The 14,835-nt window shown below is 61.4% G+C and overlaps 3 protein-coding genes across 5 annotated transcripts in view; 1 reads left to right on the top strand and 2 right to left on the bottom strand.

The window, feature by feature from the left end:
* Positions 1 to 14,835, bottom strand: part of ISOC2 (isochorismatase domain containing 2) — a 166,740-nt gene that overhangs the window by 2,652 nt on the left and 149,253 nt on the right. Inside the window, exons 1-3 of one of the 3 annotated variants that reach the window (XM_059665091.1) lie at positions 3,801 to 3,877; positions 705 to 845; positions 98 to 307 (exon numbers count right to left, since the gene is read on the bottom strand). In XM_059665091.1, the coding sequence (XP_059521074.1) occupies positions 98 to 307; positions 705 to 845; positions 3,801 to 3,860 (411 nt within the window). In that variant the 5' untranslated portion in view covers positions 3,861 to 3,877. Of the gene's footprint in view, positions 1 to 97; positions 308 to 704; positions 846 to 3,691; positions 3,878 to 14,835 lie in introns of those variants that run through there. The other 2 variants (XM_059665092.1, XM_059665094.1) reach the window with 2 other exon arrangements.
* ZNF628 (zinc finger protein 628) overlaps positions 1 to 14,835 on the top strand; it is a 178,529-nt gene that overhangs the window by 156,415 nt on the left and 7,279 nt on the right. The gene's annotated exons all lie outside the window — the stretch shown is intronic.
* Positions 5,591 to 9,365, bottom strand: C15H19orf85 (chromosome 15 C19orf85 homolog). Its single transcript, XM_059667337.1, has 4 exons — positions 9,191 to 9,365; positions 6,370 to 6,667; positions 6,195 to 6,267; positions 5,591 to 6,089 (listed from the first exon to the last, which is right to left on the bottom strand). Exons 1-4 carry the CDS (start codon positions 9,361 to 9,363, stop codon positions 5,980 to 5,982), a joined length of 654 nt encoding a protein of 217 aa, XP_059523320.1. The 5' UTR covers positions 9,364 to 9,365; the 3' UTR covers positions 5,591 to 5,979.

The following is a 14,835-nucleotide window of genomic DNA, read 5'->3' as shown; positions in this document are numbered from 1 at the left end:
GGAGCACGGAGGGTTCTGGGCGGGCACAGGCTGTCCCTTTGAGGATGGGGAGGTTTCAGATGAGAGGGGTTCCCCGGGGGGCGGCTGGGGGTCTCACCAGGATGCAGGCCTGCGTCTCGATGCCGCAGAGCAGCACAGAGCGCAGCTGCGGCCGCGCGTCCAGCTCCTGCCGCGCCACGGGCACCATGCTGAAGCAGGTCTTCGACAGGGGCTGCAGGCCCGCCGCCCCCAGCTCGGGCACCGTGGGGCCCAGGCCCTGCGGGTACTGCTCCGTCAGCACAGTTGGCACCTCCAGCAGTCGGGCCACCTGTGCCGGGAGGGGGGACAAAGGCCTGACCTGAGGGAGGGGCTGGAGCCCCTGGTCTGAGGGAGGAGGGGCTGGATCCCAGGTCTGAGGGAGGAGGGGGCTGGATCCCAGGTCTGAGGGAGGAGGGGGCTGGATCCCAGGTCTGATGGAGGAGAAGGCTGGAGCCCCTGGTCTGAGGGAGGAGGGGCTGGATCCCAGGTCTGAGGGAGGAGGGGGCTGGATCCCAGGTCTGAGGGAGGAGGGGGCTGGATCCCAGGTCTGAGGGAGGAGGGGGCTGGATCCCAGGTCTGAGGGAGGAGGGGGCTGGATCCCAGGTCTGAGGGAGGAGAAGGCTGGAGCCCCTGGTCTGAGGGAGGAGAAGGCTGGAGCCCAGGTCTGAGGGAGGAGGGACCAGTACCTTGAGCATGCGGGCGGCCACAGAGACGATCTGGGGGAAGTAGGCGACATGGCGGAACTTCTCCTGCATGTCACACAGGAAGAGGATGGACGACCCAGGGAGGACCCGGCCCAGGCTGGGCTTTGCTGCAGCCGCCATGTCCTGAGGGAGGGCAGGGGGGGGCAGCGGCCGGGGTCAGGCGGGGGGTGGGGGTGGGTTTCTCTGCCTGCCCCGGGTCCCTGCGCCTAGACCTTGAACCCAATCCCGCTCTCCACCTGCAGTTTGCACCTGCTGCTCCCAGGTCTGGAACACGCTTTTTTATTGTTTAAAATATTTTTACTGATTTCAGAGAGGAAGGGAGAGGAAGAAGCATCAATGATGAGAGAGAACATGGATCGGTTGCCTCCTGCATGCCCCACACGGGGGATCGAGCCCGCAACCCGGGCCTGTGCCCTGACCGGGAATCGAATCGTGACCTCCTGGGTCATTGGTCGACACTCAACCACTGAGCCAGGCCGATTGGGCCACTTGCTTTTTAACGTGTGTGTCCTCTTCAGCCAGGAGGTCACGTTCTCACTCCTGGGAAGTCTCCTCAGACCCTGTCCATCCCCGAGATCCTAGACTCACTCCCCCCCTCCCTCCAGCCCTGGGCAGCCTCCTGCCCTCTGGGCGGGTGTGAGGGTGTCTGCCGTTCCCGTTACCGACTGTGCCACCAGACCTCAGGCTCCAAGGGTGACCCTCACCCGTCCCAGAGCTCACTGCCGGGAGCACAGGGGGCAGGATGTGATTCTGAGAGAGAAGAGCCGGGCCTCCTGGACTGCCCCCTCCCTCCCGGTGGGCAGAGGGGTGGTGCTCTGGCTCCCCCAGGTGTGAACAGCCAGCTGAACTCCTCCCGGGTCTTGGAAAGCAAGGCCGGTGTGACTCAGCGGTTGAATGTCAACCTGCGAACCAGGAGGTGCCGGTTCGATTCCCAATCAGGGCACATGAGTGGGCAGGGGGCTCGCTCCCCAGAGGGCAGGAGGCAGCCCATCCACGATTCTCTCGCCTCGTTGATGTCTCTCTCCCTCTCCCTTCCTCTCTGAAGTCCATAAAAATATATTTTAATAAAACAAGCAGTAAAAGGGTGCAAATGGCAAATCTGATGCCATGTGAGTTTTATCTCAAGAAAACACAGTGGGATGGAGACGCCCTCCAAAACCAAACCACAGCCAGTTCACGAACGGCACAGTCACAGCCGTGCCCGGTGCTGGGGTGCCCGGGGAACCTGGCCTGTCCTGGGGGGGCGGGAAGGGGCTCCGAGGGAGTGAACAGAGAAAGGGAACAATCTTTCTGAAAAGACAAAGCTGACCCTGGGACACCCCCCCCCCAGCCTCAGGGCCTCCCCAACACCGGGGACCACCACACCCGGCCTGGCCTCGGCCCACACGGCTCCCTGCACTCCGAGTCGCTCTAACCGTCCGAGCTGAGGGTACGGTTATGTAAGCTATGGCACATCCACGCTGTGGGGTTCTGAGCAGCCAGGACAGATGACAAGGGAGCTCTTTAAGTAACAAGAGGAAAGGTGTTCAAAGATGGTAATGGGGCGGGGGGGGGGGGGGCGCAGAACAGCCTGTACACCGATGCTCCCATTTGTGTCCCCAAAAAAGAAGGGGAAACGTATGTGTCCCGCTGCTATCTATAGCCGCTCCCGGCAGGCAGGAGGCGGCAGGGACTGGGGGGGGGGGGGGAACAGGTCACCGAGGGACAGTGTGGACCCGATTCTCGCTGCGCTGAGCTGTCCCTTTTGAGTGCGGGACAGTGTGTAACAGGTTGTGCAGCCGGGAAAGAATAAACCGGCGCAGGAAGAGACCCACATAGAGTGAGAACTCGGCCAAACCTGCCCGTGGCGTTAAAGTTACGATGATGCTTGGGGCGGGCAGTGGCCAGGGGTATGGGGGCTCCCGGGGGGTAGGGGGTGCTGGACTTGTAAATCTGGCGACTCTACACCAGCGCGCTCACTCTGCCTGAAGTGACCTCAGCTGTGTGTCTGTGACTTGGCCATTGCCGTGCATATGTGGTGCACTTCCATTTAAAGCCTTTAGACCAGCGGTTCTCAACCTTCCTCACGCCGCGACCCTTTCATACAGTTCCTCATGTTGTGGTGACCCCCGATTTCATTGTTACAAATGGAACATAGTGAAAGCATAGTGATTCATCACAAAAACCATATGGAATTATACATGTGTTTTCCGATGGTCTTAGGCGACCCCTGTGAAAGGGTCGTTCGACCCCCAAAGGGGTCGTGACCCACAGGTTGAGAACCGCTGCTTTAGACAGCATATAAAATAAAATGGGGGGGGGGGATAAAGTAAAATAAAATAAAATGGGGAGGCCCCGCTGTGCTGGGGGGCTGGACTGGAGGCCGAGGCCCGGGAGGAAACTGGGGCTGGGACCCCGGGACCAAAGGTGAGGGGAGAAGTCACCCCGGTTTCTGGCCCATGGCTGGCAGGGCCTGCGGATTAAACTGGGGACCTGGACAGGGAGATCGGTTTGGGGAGAAGATGAAAAATGGGGGGAGGGTGTGTGTGTGTGAATGTGGGGAGATCGGAGCTGGAGGCAGATCTGGAGGTGCCGCGGGGGAGGGATGGGACGGTCCAGAACGGACCTCTGCGCGGGGAGCGCCCAAGGCTGGAAGAGGCGGGGCGGCCCGAGGAGGGGCAGCAACTTAGGGTGGCAGGTGGGGGGCTGCTTAGAGCCCCGCGAGCCCTCGGGGGACCCCCGCCCCGCAGGCGGACTTCCGGGCTGGGTGACTGGGGGCAAGTGTCACGCTCTGTCTGCACCTCCGTTTCCTCCGCGGGGAAAGGGGGTCCACCCACCCACTCGGCGGGGACGAGGGGAAACGTGTCCCGGGACGCGGAGGGCGGGGCGGCCCGCGGAGGGTCCGAGAGCCCGGCCAGCCCGCGGGGCAGGAGGCCTCCCCGGCCGCGCGCCCTGGGCAGGGGGCGTCCGGGCACAGCCCCGGTTCCCACCTGCGAGGAGGCGGGAAGCGCGGTCTCCCGCGGGCCGGGCGGGCGTCCCCGGAGGCGCTGGGTTCGAGCCCGGCCCGCCGCCCTCCGCAGGTGGGTCCGGGTCACTCACCTTCCAGCGCCCGGACTTGCGCCACCAGGGCCTCCCCCCGGCGCCCAGCCCGCTCACCATTGGCAGGGTCGCGTCACGTGGCCCAGCCCCGCGGCATCGCGTCCCGCCCCCTCTGGCCCAGCCGCCCAATCGGCGCTCTTTGAGCTCTGCCCGCGCCCCCGCGCCTGCCCAATCTGCAGGCGCCGCTGGTTTTCAGTTCTAAAACCGTGATTGGTCCACGCTGAGGGGCGGGGATCCAGCACCTGACCAATAGGTGGCTATCTAGGGCGTGAGTGGCGGGCGCGGGGCGGAGCAGCGCGCGGAGGGCGGAGAAGGCGGACTCCAGCTGGGAGGTGGGTGTTGGCTGCCGCTCGCTACATTCCGGACCCCGAGGCTGGGAGAGGAGTGTGGGGGGGGGGGGGCCCTGCCCAGGGGAGGGAGGGCATGGGACTCCAACCCCCGAATTCTTGTCTGGACAGAAACTTACAGCGACCCAAGCACTTTCCAGGAAAAGGGTATAGGCGCGATGAAGCCTGGAACTGAAGATCCTCCCCACCCCTGGCCGGTGGCTCAGTGGTTAGAGCCTTGGTCTTAGCACTGAAGGGTCTCGGGTTCGACTCCAGGTCAAGGGCACGTATCTAGGTTGCAGTCTCGATCCCCGGACCCGGTCGTGGCACGTGGGGGAGGCTACCAGTCTCCTAGCGGTTCTCAACCTGTGGGTCGCGACCCCTTTGGGGGTGGAACGACCCTTTCACAGGGGTCGCCTAAGACCATCGGAAAACATAATATAATTACATATTGTTTTTGTGATGAATCACTACGCTTTAATTATGTTCAATGTGTAACAATTAAATCGGGGGTCACCACAACGTGAGGAACTGTATTAAAGGGTCGCGGAGTTAGGAAGGTTGAGAACCACTGCGCCTAACCAGTCTCTCTCACATGATTGTTTCTCTCTCTCCCTGCCCTTCTTCCTCCCCCCTTTCCACTCTAAAAGCAATGGGAAAAATATCCTCAGGTGAGGATTAAAAAACAAATAAAAAAGATCCTCCCCACCCCTCTCCCCCTCAATCTGTGTTCTCCGCAGCCTCAGTCTCCCCATCTGTACAGTACCTGCCTCCTAGGGTGGTGGTCACAGTATGTAGACTGTTTGCTTGGAAATGGGGTTGAGAGGGACAGAGAGAGAACTTCCCTTCATTCTTGGAATGAAATCCAAATGACTCCTAGTTCATGGCTGCCTCTGTCAACCTCTCCCCCCGCCCCTCTCCCCCACTCGCCCCCAGCTTGCTCAGCTCCACCACGCTGGCCCCACTGCTGTTCCCCAAGGCCCCACCCCAGGGCCTTTGCATGTGCTGTTCCCTCTGCCTGGAACCCCAGACCTTCGCATGGCCAGCTTCTTCTTTGTCTTTCAAAGCTTTCCCTGACCACCCGGTGTCAGATACCGCTCGGTAAGGTCGAAGTTCTATCTTCTTCAGAGCACTGATTCCAACCTGAAATTGGAAATTAATCTCATGCTTAAAGATGTATGCATAGCCCTAGCTGGTTTGGCTCAGTGGATAGAGCATCGGCCGGCAGACTGAAGGGTCCTGGGTTCGATTCTGGTCACATGCCCGGGTTGTGGGCTCGATCCCCGGTAGGGGGCGTGCAGGAGGCAGCCGATCAGTGGTTTTCTCTCATCATTGATGTTTCTATATATATCTCTCTCCTCCCTTCCTCTCTGACATTAATTAAAAAAATATATTTAAAAAAACTATGCATGTTTTCATTTTTTGTCAGCCCCCTGGTCTGCCTCCCCCGAGACGTGAACGCCACAAACGCAGCGACCTCGCTTATTTTATTCACTGCTGAATCCCCAGCACATAGTAGGTGCTCAATGCATCTCTGCGAATAAATGAGATGAGCCCAGACATCAGGCAGAGATGAGCCAGGGTGACAGGGGGCTGCAGTGAGGACTTGCGGAGCTGGGGCTGGGTAGAAAGAAGGGCAAAGGTGGAGGGGAGAGAGAGCAGGAGGGGGCCTGCCTGGAAGAGGCAGAGGAGAGGCCCAGGCCTCAGGTGGGGGTCTGGCCTTGGGCCATTTTCCCAGAAGTTGCCAGGAGAGGAGTGGGGGGGGGGGGCTCCTGGCCGAGGGTGGGGGCTCCAGAGCTGTCATGGGGGTGCCTCTGGCTGGTCCAGGGACTGAGCTGGGTTGTGACTGGGCGTCATGGGAAGCAGGCCCCCCAGCCATCGGGGACCCCCTGAGAATGGTGAGCACAAGGCGTCACCTCCCACCTGCCCACCCAGGCGCCCTCAGGGGCCAGGAGCTCAGCCCCTGCCCCCAGGCCAGGCAGGGGGAGGGGGCTGCAGGGTTGCAGGGGCAGGCGCAGGGGGTCACAGGGAGGCAGGGGCTGGGGGTCACAGGGAGGCAGGGGGTCACAGGGTTGCAGGGGCAGGCGCAGGGGGTCGCAGGGAGGCAGCGGCAGGCGCAGGGGGTCGCAGGGAGGCAGGGGCTGGGGGTCACAGGGAGGCAGGGGGTCACAGGGTTGCAGGGGCAGGCGCAGGGGGTCGCAGGGAGGCAGGGGCAGGCGCAGGGGGTCGCAGGGTTGCAGGGCCTGCCTGGGGTCTGGCTGGCCCTCTGCGTGGTGGGAAAGGTCGGCGGGCACCGAGGGCGGCTCCGGGGAGAGTGCGATGCTCCGGATGCGGTCCAGGCTGGAGGCCTCCAGCGCGGCCAGGCTCAGGCGGGGGCCAGCCCGGGGCGCCTCGGTGGGGGCCACGGCGCGGGCCACGCCCAGGAAGGGGGATGGAGGCGGCGGGGGCGGGCCCCGGGGCGCCGGTCTCCGGGGAGGCGCCTCCTGGGACAGGATGGACAGGGCCAGGCGCTGGGTGGCAGCCTCAATCCTGGCAAACTGCCTGCGGAGAGAGGGGGGCAGCGGCTGGGCCAGCGCAGCGGAGGGAGCCGGGGGTGGGGGGGGGGTGGGGGGTCCCAGCTCGCCCCGTCCTTCTCCTCCCGGTGCTGCCTCCCTGCCCCGGGTCCCTTCTCTGGGTCGGGCAGTTCCAGATGTGGGAGCCCATGGGGCGGGGAGCTCTGAGCAGCGCGGGGTGCGGAGTGCAAGGGCAGCGTGTCTCCTCCGGCACCGGCGCCTGCGCGCTTTGCACATTTAGATGTGCAGTGACCAGGGTCCAACAGGTAAAAGCAAAGGATGGCACCCAGGCCGGTGGTCCAGTGGTTAGAGCATCAGCAAGGGCACTACCTCCGTGTCAGGCTCAGCCCTTGGCCCCGATCCGGGTGCGCGCGGGAGGCAACCAATCAATGTGCGTGGAGAGCGGCTACAGCAGTGGTTCTCAACCTCGGCTGCACATGAGAATCCCCTGAAAATCTTTTTAAAATCCTGATTTCTGAGCCTCATCCTCCGGGAATTCTGTTTCTCTGTTACTAAATGTTGTGGCCCCGCCCCATAAACAAAGAAACAGAATTTCCGGAGGGTGAGGCCCAGAAATCAGGATTTTATTTATTTTATTTTTAAAATATATTTTATTGATTTTTCACAGAGAGGAAGGGAGAGAGATAGAGAGTCAGAAACATCGATGAGAGAGAAACATCGATCAGCTGCCTCCTGCACACCCCCCACTGGGGATGTGCCCGCAACCCAGGTACATGCCCTTGACAGGAATCGAACCTGGGACCCTTCAGTCCGCAGGCCGACGCTCCATCCACTGAGCCAAACCGGTTTCGGCCAGAAATCAGGATTTTAAAAAGATTCCTCCCAGGGGATTCTCATGTGCAGCCGAGGTTGAGAACCGCTGGGCTACAGGGTATGGACAGGTCCAAGCCTCGGACTGATGAGAGGGCACAGGCCTCTCATTTCCACGTGCAAGTGCCAGCTTGGAGGGCAGGGCCCTCCCAGCACAGTGACAGCCAACAGCTGTGGTTGTGAGCTTGAACCTGTGGTCCAAACACGTGGCCCCACGTGCCTGAGTGATGTGGGCTTGATAGAGTTCAGGTGCATGTTGTTGAGTGGGATCAAAACCCACCAGAAGGTTGTAAACATCTTGACCACGCCCTTGCTTTGCCGCCTAGAATCTGCTATAAAATAAAGACGAAGACAGTGTCCCACCCAGACCCAGCCTTTTTCTCTTGTCTGTCTTTTCTAATCCTTCACCGCCCCCTCTCAGGCTCACCCTTGGCCGTGCTGGTGCCGCACAAATGCGTCTCTTCCCCACCCTTCCACTCTCTCTAGAAACCGATGGGGAAAATATCCTCACTCCTCCAGCGATTTTTTTCTAAAAAAAATGTAAAAAAAGTTTTGCCCTGACCGGTTTGGCTCAGTGGATAGAGCATCGGCCTGCGGACTCAAGGGTCCCGGGTTCGATTCCGGTCAAGGGCATGTACCTTGGTTGCGGGCACATCCCCAGTAGGGGGTGTGCAGGAGGCGGCTGATCAATATTTCTCTCTCATCGATGTTTCTAACTCTCTATCCCTCTCCCTTCCTCTCTGTAAAAAAATCAATACAATATATATTTTTTTAAAAAGTCATTTCAGCCCAGCCGGCGTGGCTCAGCGGTTGAGCGTCGACCTATGAACCAGGAGGTCACAGTTGGATTCCAGGTCAGGGCACAGGCCTGGGTTGCGGGCCTGGTCCCCAGTGTGGGGCGTGCTGGAGGCAGCCGGTCCATGATTCTCTCTCATCATTGATGTTTTTCTCTCTCCCTTCCTCTCTGAAATCAATAAACAATATATGTAAAAACATAAAAATGGAACCCGAATGCACATCACTTAAAATGAGCCGTTTCAGAGCGCACAGTCCAATGGCATTTCACACCTCTGCGAGCTGTGCACCCGCCACCTCTAAGGAGCCCCGGAGCTGTTCATCCCCCGAAAGCAAGCCCCGTCCCCACCAGCAAGCGCTGCGCCCCCTCCGGCCCTGCCAGCGTCCACCTGCTTCCCGCGGCTGTGGGTCCGCCTGCTCTTGTTTGCAAGGTTCGTCCGCATGGGAGCCTCGCACCCATCATCCACCCGCTGCTCCCGCTCTGGACGCGCCCCCATGAAGGCAGGGCGTGTGCTGTTCTGTGTTCCCTGCCGGGTCTCTGGGGCTGGGCACACAGTTGGTGCTCAATAAATGCATGAGCCCGGCCGGCCTGGCTCAGTGATGGAGCGTGGACAGGAGTTAGGAGGTCATGGTCCGATTCCCGGTCAGGGCACAGGCCCGGGTTGCGGGCTGGATCCCCAGGAGGGGGTGTGCAGGAGGCGGCCGATCCATGAGTCTCTCTCATCATGGATGTTTCTGTCTCTCTCTCTCCCTCTCTCCCTTCCTCTCTGAAATCAATAAAAATATAAATAAATTCATGAGTGTTGATGGCACCCAGCCCCAGGGGCCACTTCTCTCCCCAGACTCAGGGCCCCGGCCCCTCCCCGCTCCCCCCCGGCCCCCTCACCTGCAGATCTGATTGTGCAGGAACCGCCTGTGGTTGGGCCTCCTCTTGGGGGGCCGGGTCCGCCGGGGGTGCAGGGCGCGCAGCATGTGGGCGGCCGCCCCGCTCACAAAGGCACACAGCTCCCGGGGGCTGGGCTCCGAAACTCCAGGGGCTGTGGGGGCCCCGGGGTGCATGGCCTGGGTGATCTGGGGGTGACTGTCCACTGTGTCCCCGTGGATCGGAAAGCACCCCCGAACCTGTGAGGAGAGGGGGGCAGCCAGGGCTTGGGCTCGGGCTGCGGAGGACTGGCAGGGGTGGCCCTGGGAGGGGCCCTGGACCCTGGACAGGAGGGGGTGCGGGGTGGGGCCCAGGCAATGAGGACGGGGCGTCCCTCCTGTGCCCTCCTGGTCCCTGTGTCCTGGGAGCTGGACCCGAGGTTTGAGGGGCAGAAGGTGGGGGGCTGATATAGGAAGGCCGGGCTGAGCCGGGCCCAATTAGCACATAGCTGGCCCTGAGATATGGGCAGGTGGCGTGTGGGTTGGGTGGGCGCAGAGCACGGCGCCTGGAGATGCCAATTAAGGTGACAAAGGGCTCGCTTGGCGGGAGGCAAGGCCAGGAGCCGAGTCAACTGCAGCGGTTAGCGTTGAGGGCCCTTAATTGGTGGAGGGAGGGTGGGAGGCTGGGGTGCAGGCGGGAGGGAGGGGGTGGGAGGGGTGGGAGGCTGGGGTGCAGGCGGGGAGGGAGGGAGGTGGGAGGCTGGGGTGCAGGCTGAGAGGGAGGGGGTGGGAAGCTGGGGTGCAGGCTGGGAGGGAGGGGGTGGGAGGCTGGGGTGCAGGCGGGGAGGGAGGGGGTGGGAGGCTGGGGTGCAGGCTGGGAGGGAGGGGGTGGGAGGCTGGGGTGCAGGCGGGGAGGGAGGGGGTGGGAGGCTGGGGTGCAGGCTGGGAGGGAGGGGGTGGGAGGCTGGGGTGCAGGCCTGGGGTGTGGGAGGTTGGGGTGCAGGCTGGGAGGGGGGTGGGAGGCTGGGGTGCAGGCCTGGGGTGTGGAAGGTTGGGGTGCAGGCTGGGAGGGGGTGGGAGGCTGGGGTGCAGGCCTGGGGTGTGGGAGGTTGGGGTACAGGCTGGGAGGGGGGTGGGAGGCTGGGGTGCAGGCCTGGGGTGTGGAAGGTTGGGGTGCAGGCTGGGAGGGGGTGGGAGGCTGGGGTGCAGGCTGTGAGGGGGTGGGAGGCTGGGGTGCAGGCCTGGGGTGTGGGAGGTTGGGGTGCAGGCTGGGGGTAGGGGGCAGTGGGAGGCTCAGGCCCGTGTTTGGGGAGGCATAGAGTGGCTGGGCTGGCAGGAGGTGGGGCTGCCCCCCGCCCCCCGCGCTAGAATAATAGTGGTGTCCTCATTAAAGAAACAACAACAAAGCCAACAGCAAACCTTTATTGACATCAGAGGGGAAGGGAGAGGAAGGGAGAGAAATATCAGTGATGAGAGAATCATGGATCGCTGCCTCCTGCACGCCCCACACCGGGGACCAGGCTTGCAACTCGGGCAGGTGCCCTGACGGAGAATCAAACCGTGACCCCCTGGTTCATAGGTCGCCGCTCAACCACTGAGCCACCCGGCCGGGCGGGAATGGGTCCTCTTGTCTCTGGGAGGGCTGGCCCAGTGTGGGGCAGGTGGGCGGCCGTCTGCTGTTGCCCTGAGAGGGGTCAGGGGTGTGAGCCCAGGGCTGCTGTAGCGCCCCTGGGGGCTCGGTGCACGCTCACTCCCTCTCCGTTCTCAGGTCAGGAGCCCAGGGTGGGTCTCACGGGCTGACATCCAGGTGTCTTTTCTGGAGGCGCCCAGGGGAGACCGCGTGCCCTTGCTTCTCCGGCTTCTAGAGGCGCCCCCTCCATGGCTCATGGCCCTTCCTGCACCTTTTTTGTTTTAATCTATTTTTATTGATTTCAGAGAGGAAGGGAGAGGGAGAGAGAGAGAGAGAAAAACATCAGTGATGAGAGAAGCACTGATCGGCTGCCTCTGCACGCCCCCACGGGGACCAAGCCCGTAACCTGGGCGTGTGAGCCTCGCCGTGGGCCTCCCTCTCCCTCTGACCCAGCTCTCACCGTCGCCGGCTTCCAGGCCCTCTCAACGCCTGCTTCGCATTTCTGTTCCTCTCTCCCTGTGCGTGCGTCTGTGTCTCTCCATTTCAGGCAGGTGTGTGTGTGTGTGTGGTGTCTGCATGTATGTGGTGTGTGCATGGTGTGTGTGTGTCTGTATTTGTGTGTGTGTGTGTGGTGTGTGTGTTGTGTGTGGTGTCTGCATGTATGTGGTGTGTGTGTCTGTATTTTTGTGTGTGTCTCTCTGTGTGTGTCTGCATGTATGTGGTGTGTGTATGGTGTGTGGTGTGTGTGTGTGTCTGTTGTGTGTGGTGTATGTATGGTGTGTGGTGTGTGGTGTGTGGTGTGTGTGTGTGTGGTGTGTGTGTGGTGTGTGTGTGTGTGGTGTGTGTATGGTGTGTGGTGTGTGTGTGTGTGTGTGTGTGTATTTTTGTGTGTGTCTGTGTGTGTCTGTATTTCTGTGTGTGTCTCTGTGTGTGTGTGTTGTTGTGTGTGTGTGTGTGTCTGTATTTCTGTGTGTGTCTCTCTGTGTGTGTGTGTGGTGTGTGCATGGTGTGTGTGGTATGTGGTGTGTGTGTGGTATGTGGTGTGTGGTGTGTGTGGTCCTACTGGTCTCAGGCCCAGAAGGGAAGGTCCGGTTCCCTTGGCAACGGGCTGGGGGAGTGGACTGGTCTCTGGAGGATGGGGGGTCAGGCCCTGGGGACAGGCAAGGGGTGACCCCCGGGGCTCAGGGGGCTCCCATCCGCCAGCAGGAGCCAAGGGCACCATCCGCTGGGCAGCTCTGTGCCCTGCCCGGCCGGACCCGGAACACGCCCAGGACCCCGGGGCTGCAGGCCTGACCTGCCTGGGACGCCCGGCCAGGGGGGCGCCAACACCCCGGCTGGCGCTGGGCGGGGGCCCCTCTCCTACCTGGGGTGGTGAAGGATCCACCTGGTGTCTGTGCACCTGCCCTTGCGGGTGGTGGGAGGTATTCCCAGGCTCCTTCCCGTGTCCCAGTCGTTCAACAAACATTCACAGAGCACCTACTGTGTGCGGAGGCTGAGGGTGCAGCCGTGAGCAAGAGAAGTCCCATCATTCCCTGGGAGGGGGTCCTCGCACAAGAAAATCCCAGCTGGGGATGGGCTGTGGAGGGGCTGAGACTGCGCACAGTAGGTCGGCGGGTGGACGGGGGAGGGGTGCTGCTTCAGGTAGAAAAGCCCTCTCTGAGGAGGTGTCCATTGTCCTGCAAGCAGAGCAGGAGAGGTGGCAGCCAGGAGCCCCCCAGAGGGCGGAGGGCACGGTGTGTGCAAAGGTCCTGAGGCAGCCTTGACTGGAGTGAGAGACTGAGCCACACGAAAAGGTGAGGGTAGAGAAGTGAACAGGGGCCAGACCCGCAGGGCTTTGTAGACCAGGTAGGAGTTGGGTTATGAGGGCCAGAGTGAAGGAGAGCCGTGGGGGTGTGGGGCAGAGATAGTGGCCCAGAGAGGGCCCTGCCCCCCGCCTCCTTTATAGGCCTCCCTGCACCTGGGATGGGAGACCCCACCCCTCCATCCCCTTCCAATCTGGGGAGGGGGAAGCCCAGACCAGGCTTGTCCCTCCCGCCTCCACCCTGCTTCTCTGCCGCGTCTCTCGCCCAGTCTCAGACAGACTTCGTTTTGTAAAAATGTACAGATGGCAGATCCCTGTTGTCCCTAACGCAGAACGCAGAGGGGCCAGCCCTGTCGGATTTGTTTCCCATCTTTTCTTCCCGCACAGAATGCCGCTGCATTTGGAGCTAAGGTCTTTAAAGAGGCAGTTAAGCCCTAGCCAGTTTGGCTCAGTGGGTAGAGTGTCAGTCTGGGAACTGAAAGGTCCCAGATTCGATTCCAGGTCAGGAGGGCATATGCCTGGGTTGTGGGCTCGATCCCCAGTGGAGGACTTGCAGGAGGCAGCCAATCCATGATTCTCTCTCATCATTGATGTTTCTCTCTCTCCCTCTTCCTTCCTCTCTGAAATCAATAAAAATATATTTAATAAAATAAAATAAAGAGGCAGTTAAGGGGAAATGAGGTTGTTAGGGTGGGACCTGGTCCAGTCTGCCTGGTATCCTTATAAGATTAGAGACCTGCCCGGCACCCAAGGGTCTCGGGTTTGATTCCTGGTCAAGGGCACGCACCTGGCTTGCAGGTATGATCTCGCCCCCCGTCAGGGCCTGTGCAGGAGGCAACCCTTGGAGCTGGTCTGTCCCAGAAGCTGGGACACATCGCCTGTGCAGGGCAGGGCTGGCTGGGAGACTTGGCTTAGCAAGGGCCTAACGAGGGCCTAACGAGAGCGGGTGCTGAGGCCCTGCCTCTCCTGCCTCCCCCATAGCACCTGGCTGGGCTCCGTTCATACTGCAGGGTCCCGGTGGGGTGGCCCGGGCAAGGGGTGGGTGTGGGCTCTGTACCTCTGGGGAGAGGCCAGGGGCCACAGCCCACTGAGCAGCACAGTCCACATCCACAGGGGCTGTGGGCTCCTCCCTCCACCTGGAAGCCAAGGGTAGGGGCGCGGGGCCTGGTGCGTTTGGCAGCCCCAGATGTCGGTGGGGTCAGACCCCAGGGGCCAGGGGTCTAGCTCCGGGCTCCTCCCCTGGTGCCGGCCTCTCGCCTTCACCCTCAGGAGCTCAGGTGTCCCTCCCAGGGCCTCCAGCAGCTCCCTCCTGGCGGGGGAGGGAGGAGCGGAAGGGAAAGGAAGGGAAGGTCTGGGCTGAGCTGCAGCCAAGGGTTTTACAAGCACGAATCCACGGGGACTTGGGAAGGCCACGCGGGAACAGGTCCAGGTCCGCTCAGGTGGGGACCGAGTTGCAGCCCGCCCGGGGGCCTGGGGGAAGGCGAAGGGGGCCGAGAAAATGCATCCATGCAGCAGGGTACCGCGGCTTCTGCTCGGGCCCTGGCTGGTCGTCGAGGACACTCGGGTGGCAGAGACAGAGGAGTCCCCCTGAGCATGTGAGGGGACCCCCACCTGGCATCGTAGCAGCGGAGAAGGGATGGGCTAGGGGTAGGAGGGCCTTGGGGTCTAAGGGACAGTGTGGGACGGGGCCCTCTGGCTGAGGGGAAGGTCGGGGAGCAGTGGCTGTCATCAGGGGCCACACGGCCATGGCTGGCGACAGCTGTCAGGTGTGAGACAGGGGCCCTGACCGGTGTGGCTCAGTGGATAGAGCGTCCGCCTGCGGACTCAAGGGTCCCAGGTTCGATTCCGGTCAAGGGCATGTACCTTGGTTGCGGGCACATCCCTGGTGGGGAGTGTGCAGGAGGCAGTTGATCGATGTTTCCCTCTCATCGATGTTTCTAACTCTCTATCCCTCTCCCTCTCTGTAAAAAAAAAAAATATATATATATATATATATATATATATATATATATATATATATATATAAAATATATTTAAAAACAAAAACAAACAAAAAACCCAATTATGTAATTATATGTGTTTTCCGATGGTCTTAGGCGACCCCTATGAAAGGGTCGTTCGACACCCAAAGGGGCCGCGACCCACAGGTTGAGAACCGCCGCCCTGTTGCATGACCCGCAGAAAAGTCCGTGTGGCTGGAAGCCGAGGCCGCGGGGGGCCGAGCGGGGAAAGCAGGGCG

The sequence above is a fragment of the Myotis daubentonii genome, chromosome 15 (assembly GCF_963259705.1).
Source record: "Myotis daubentonii chromosome 15, mMyoDau2.1, whole genome shotgun sequence".
Lineage (NCBI taxonomy): Eukaryota > Metazoa > Chordata > Mammalia > Chiroptera > Vespertilionidae > Myotis > Myotis daubentonii.
This window is presented reverse-complemented; position numbering and strand designations above follow the sequence as displayed.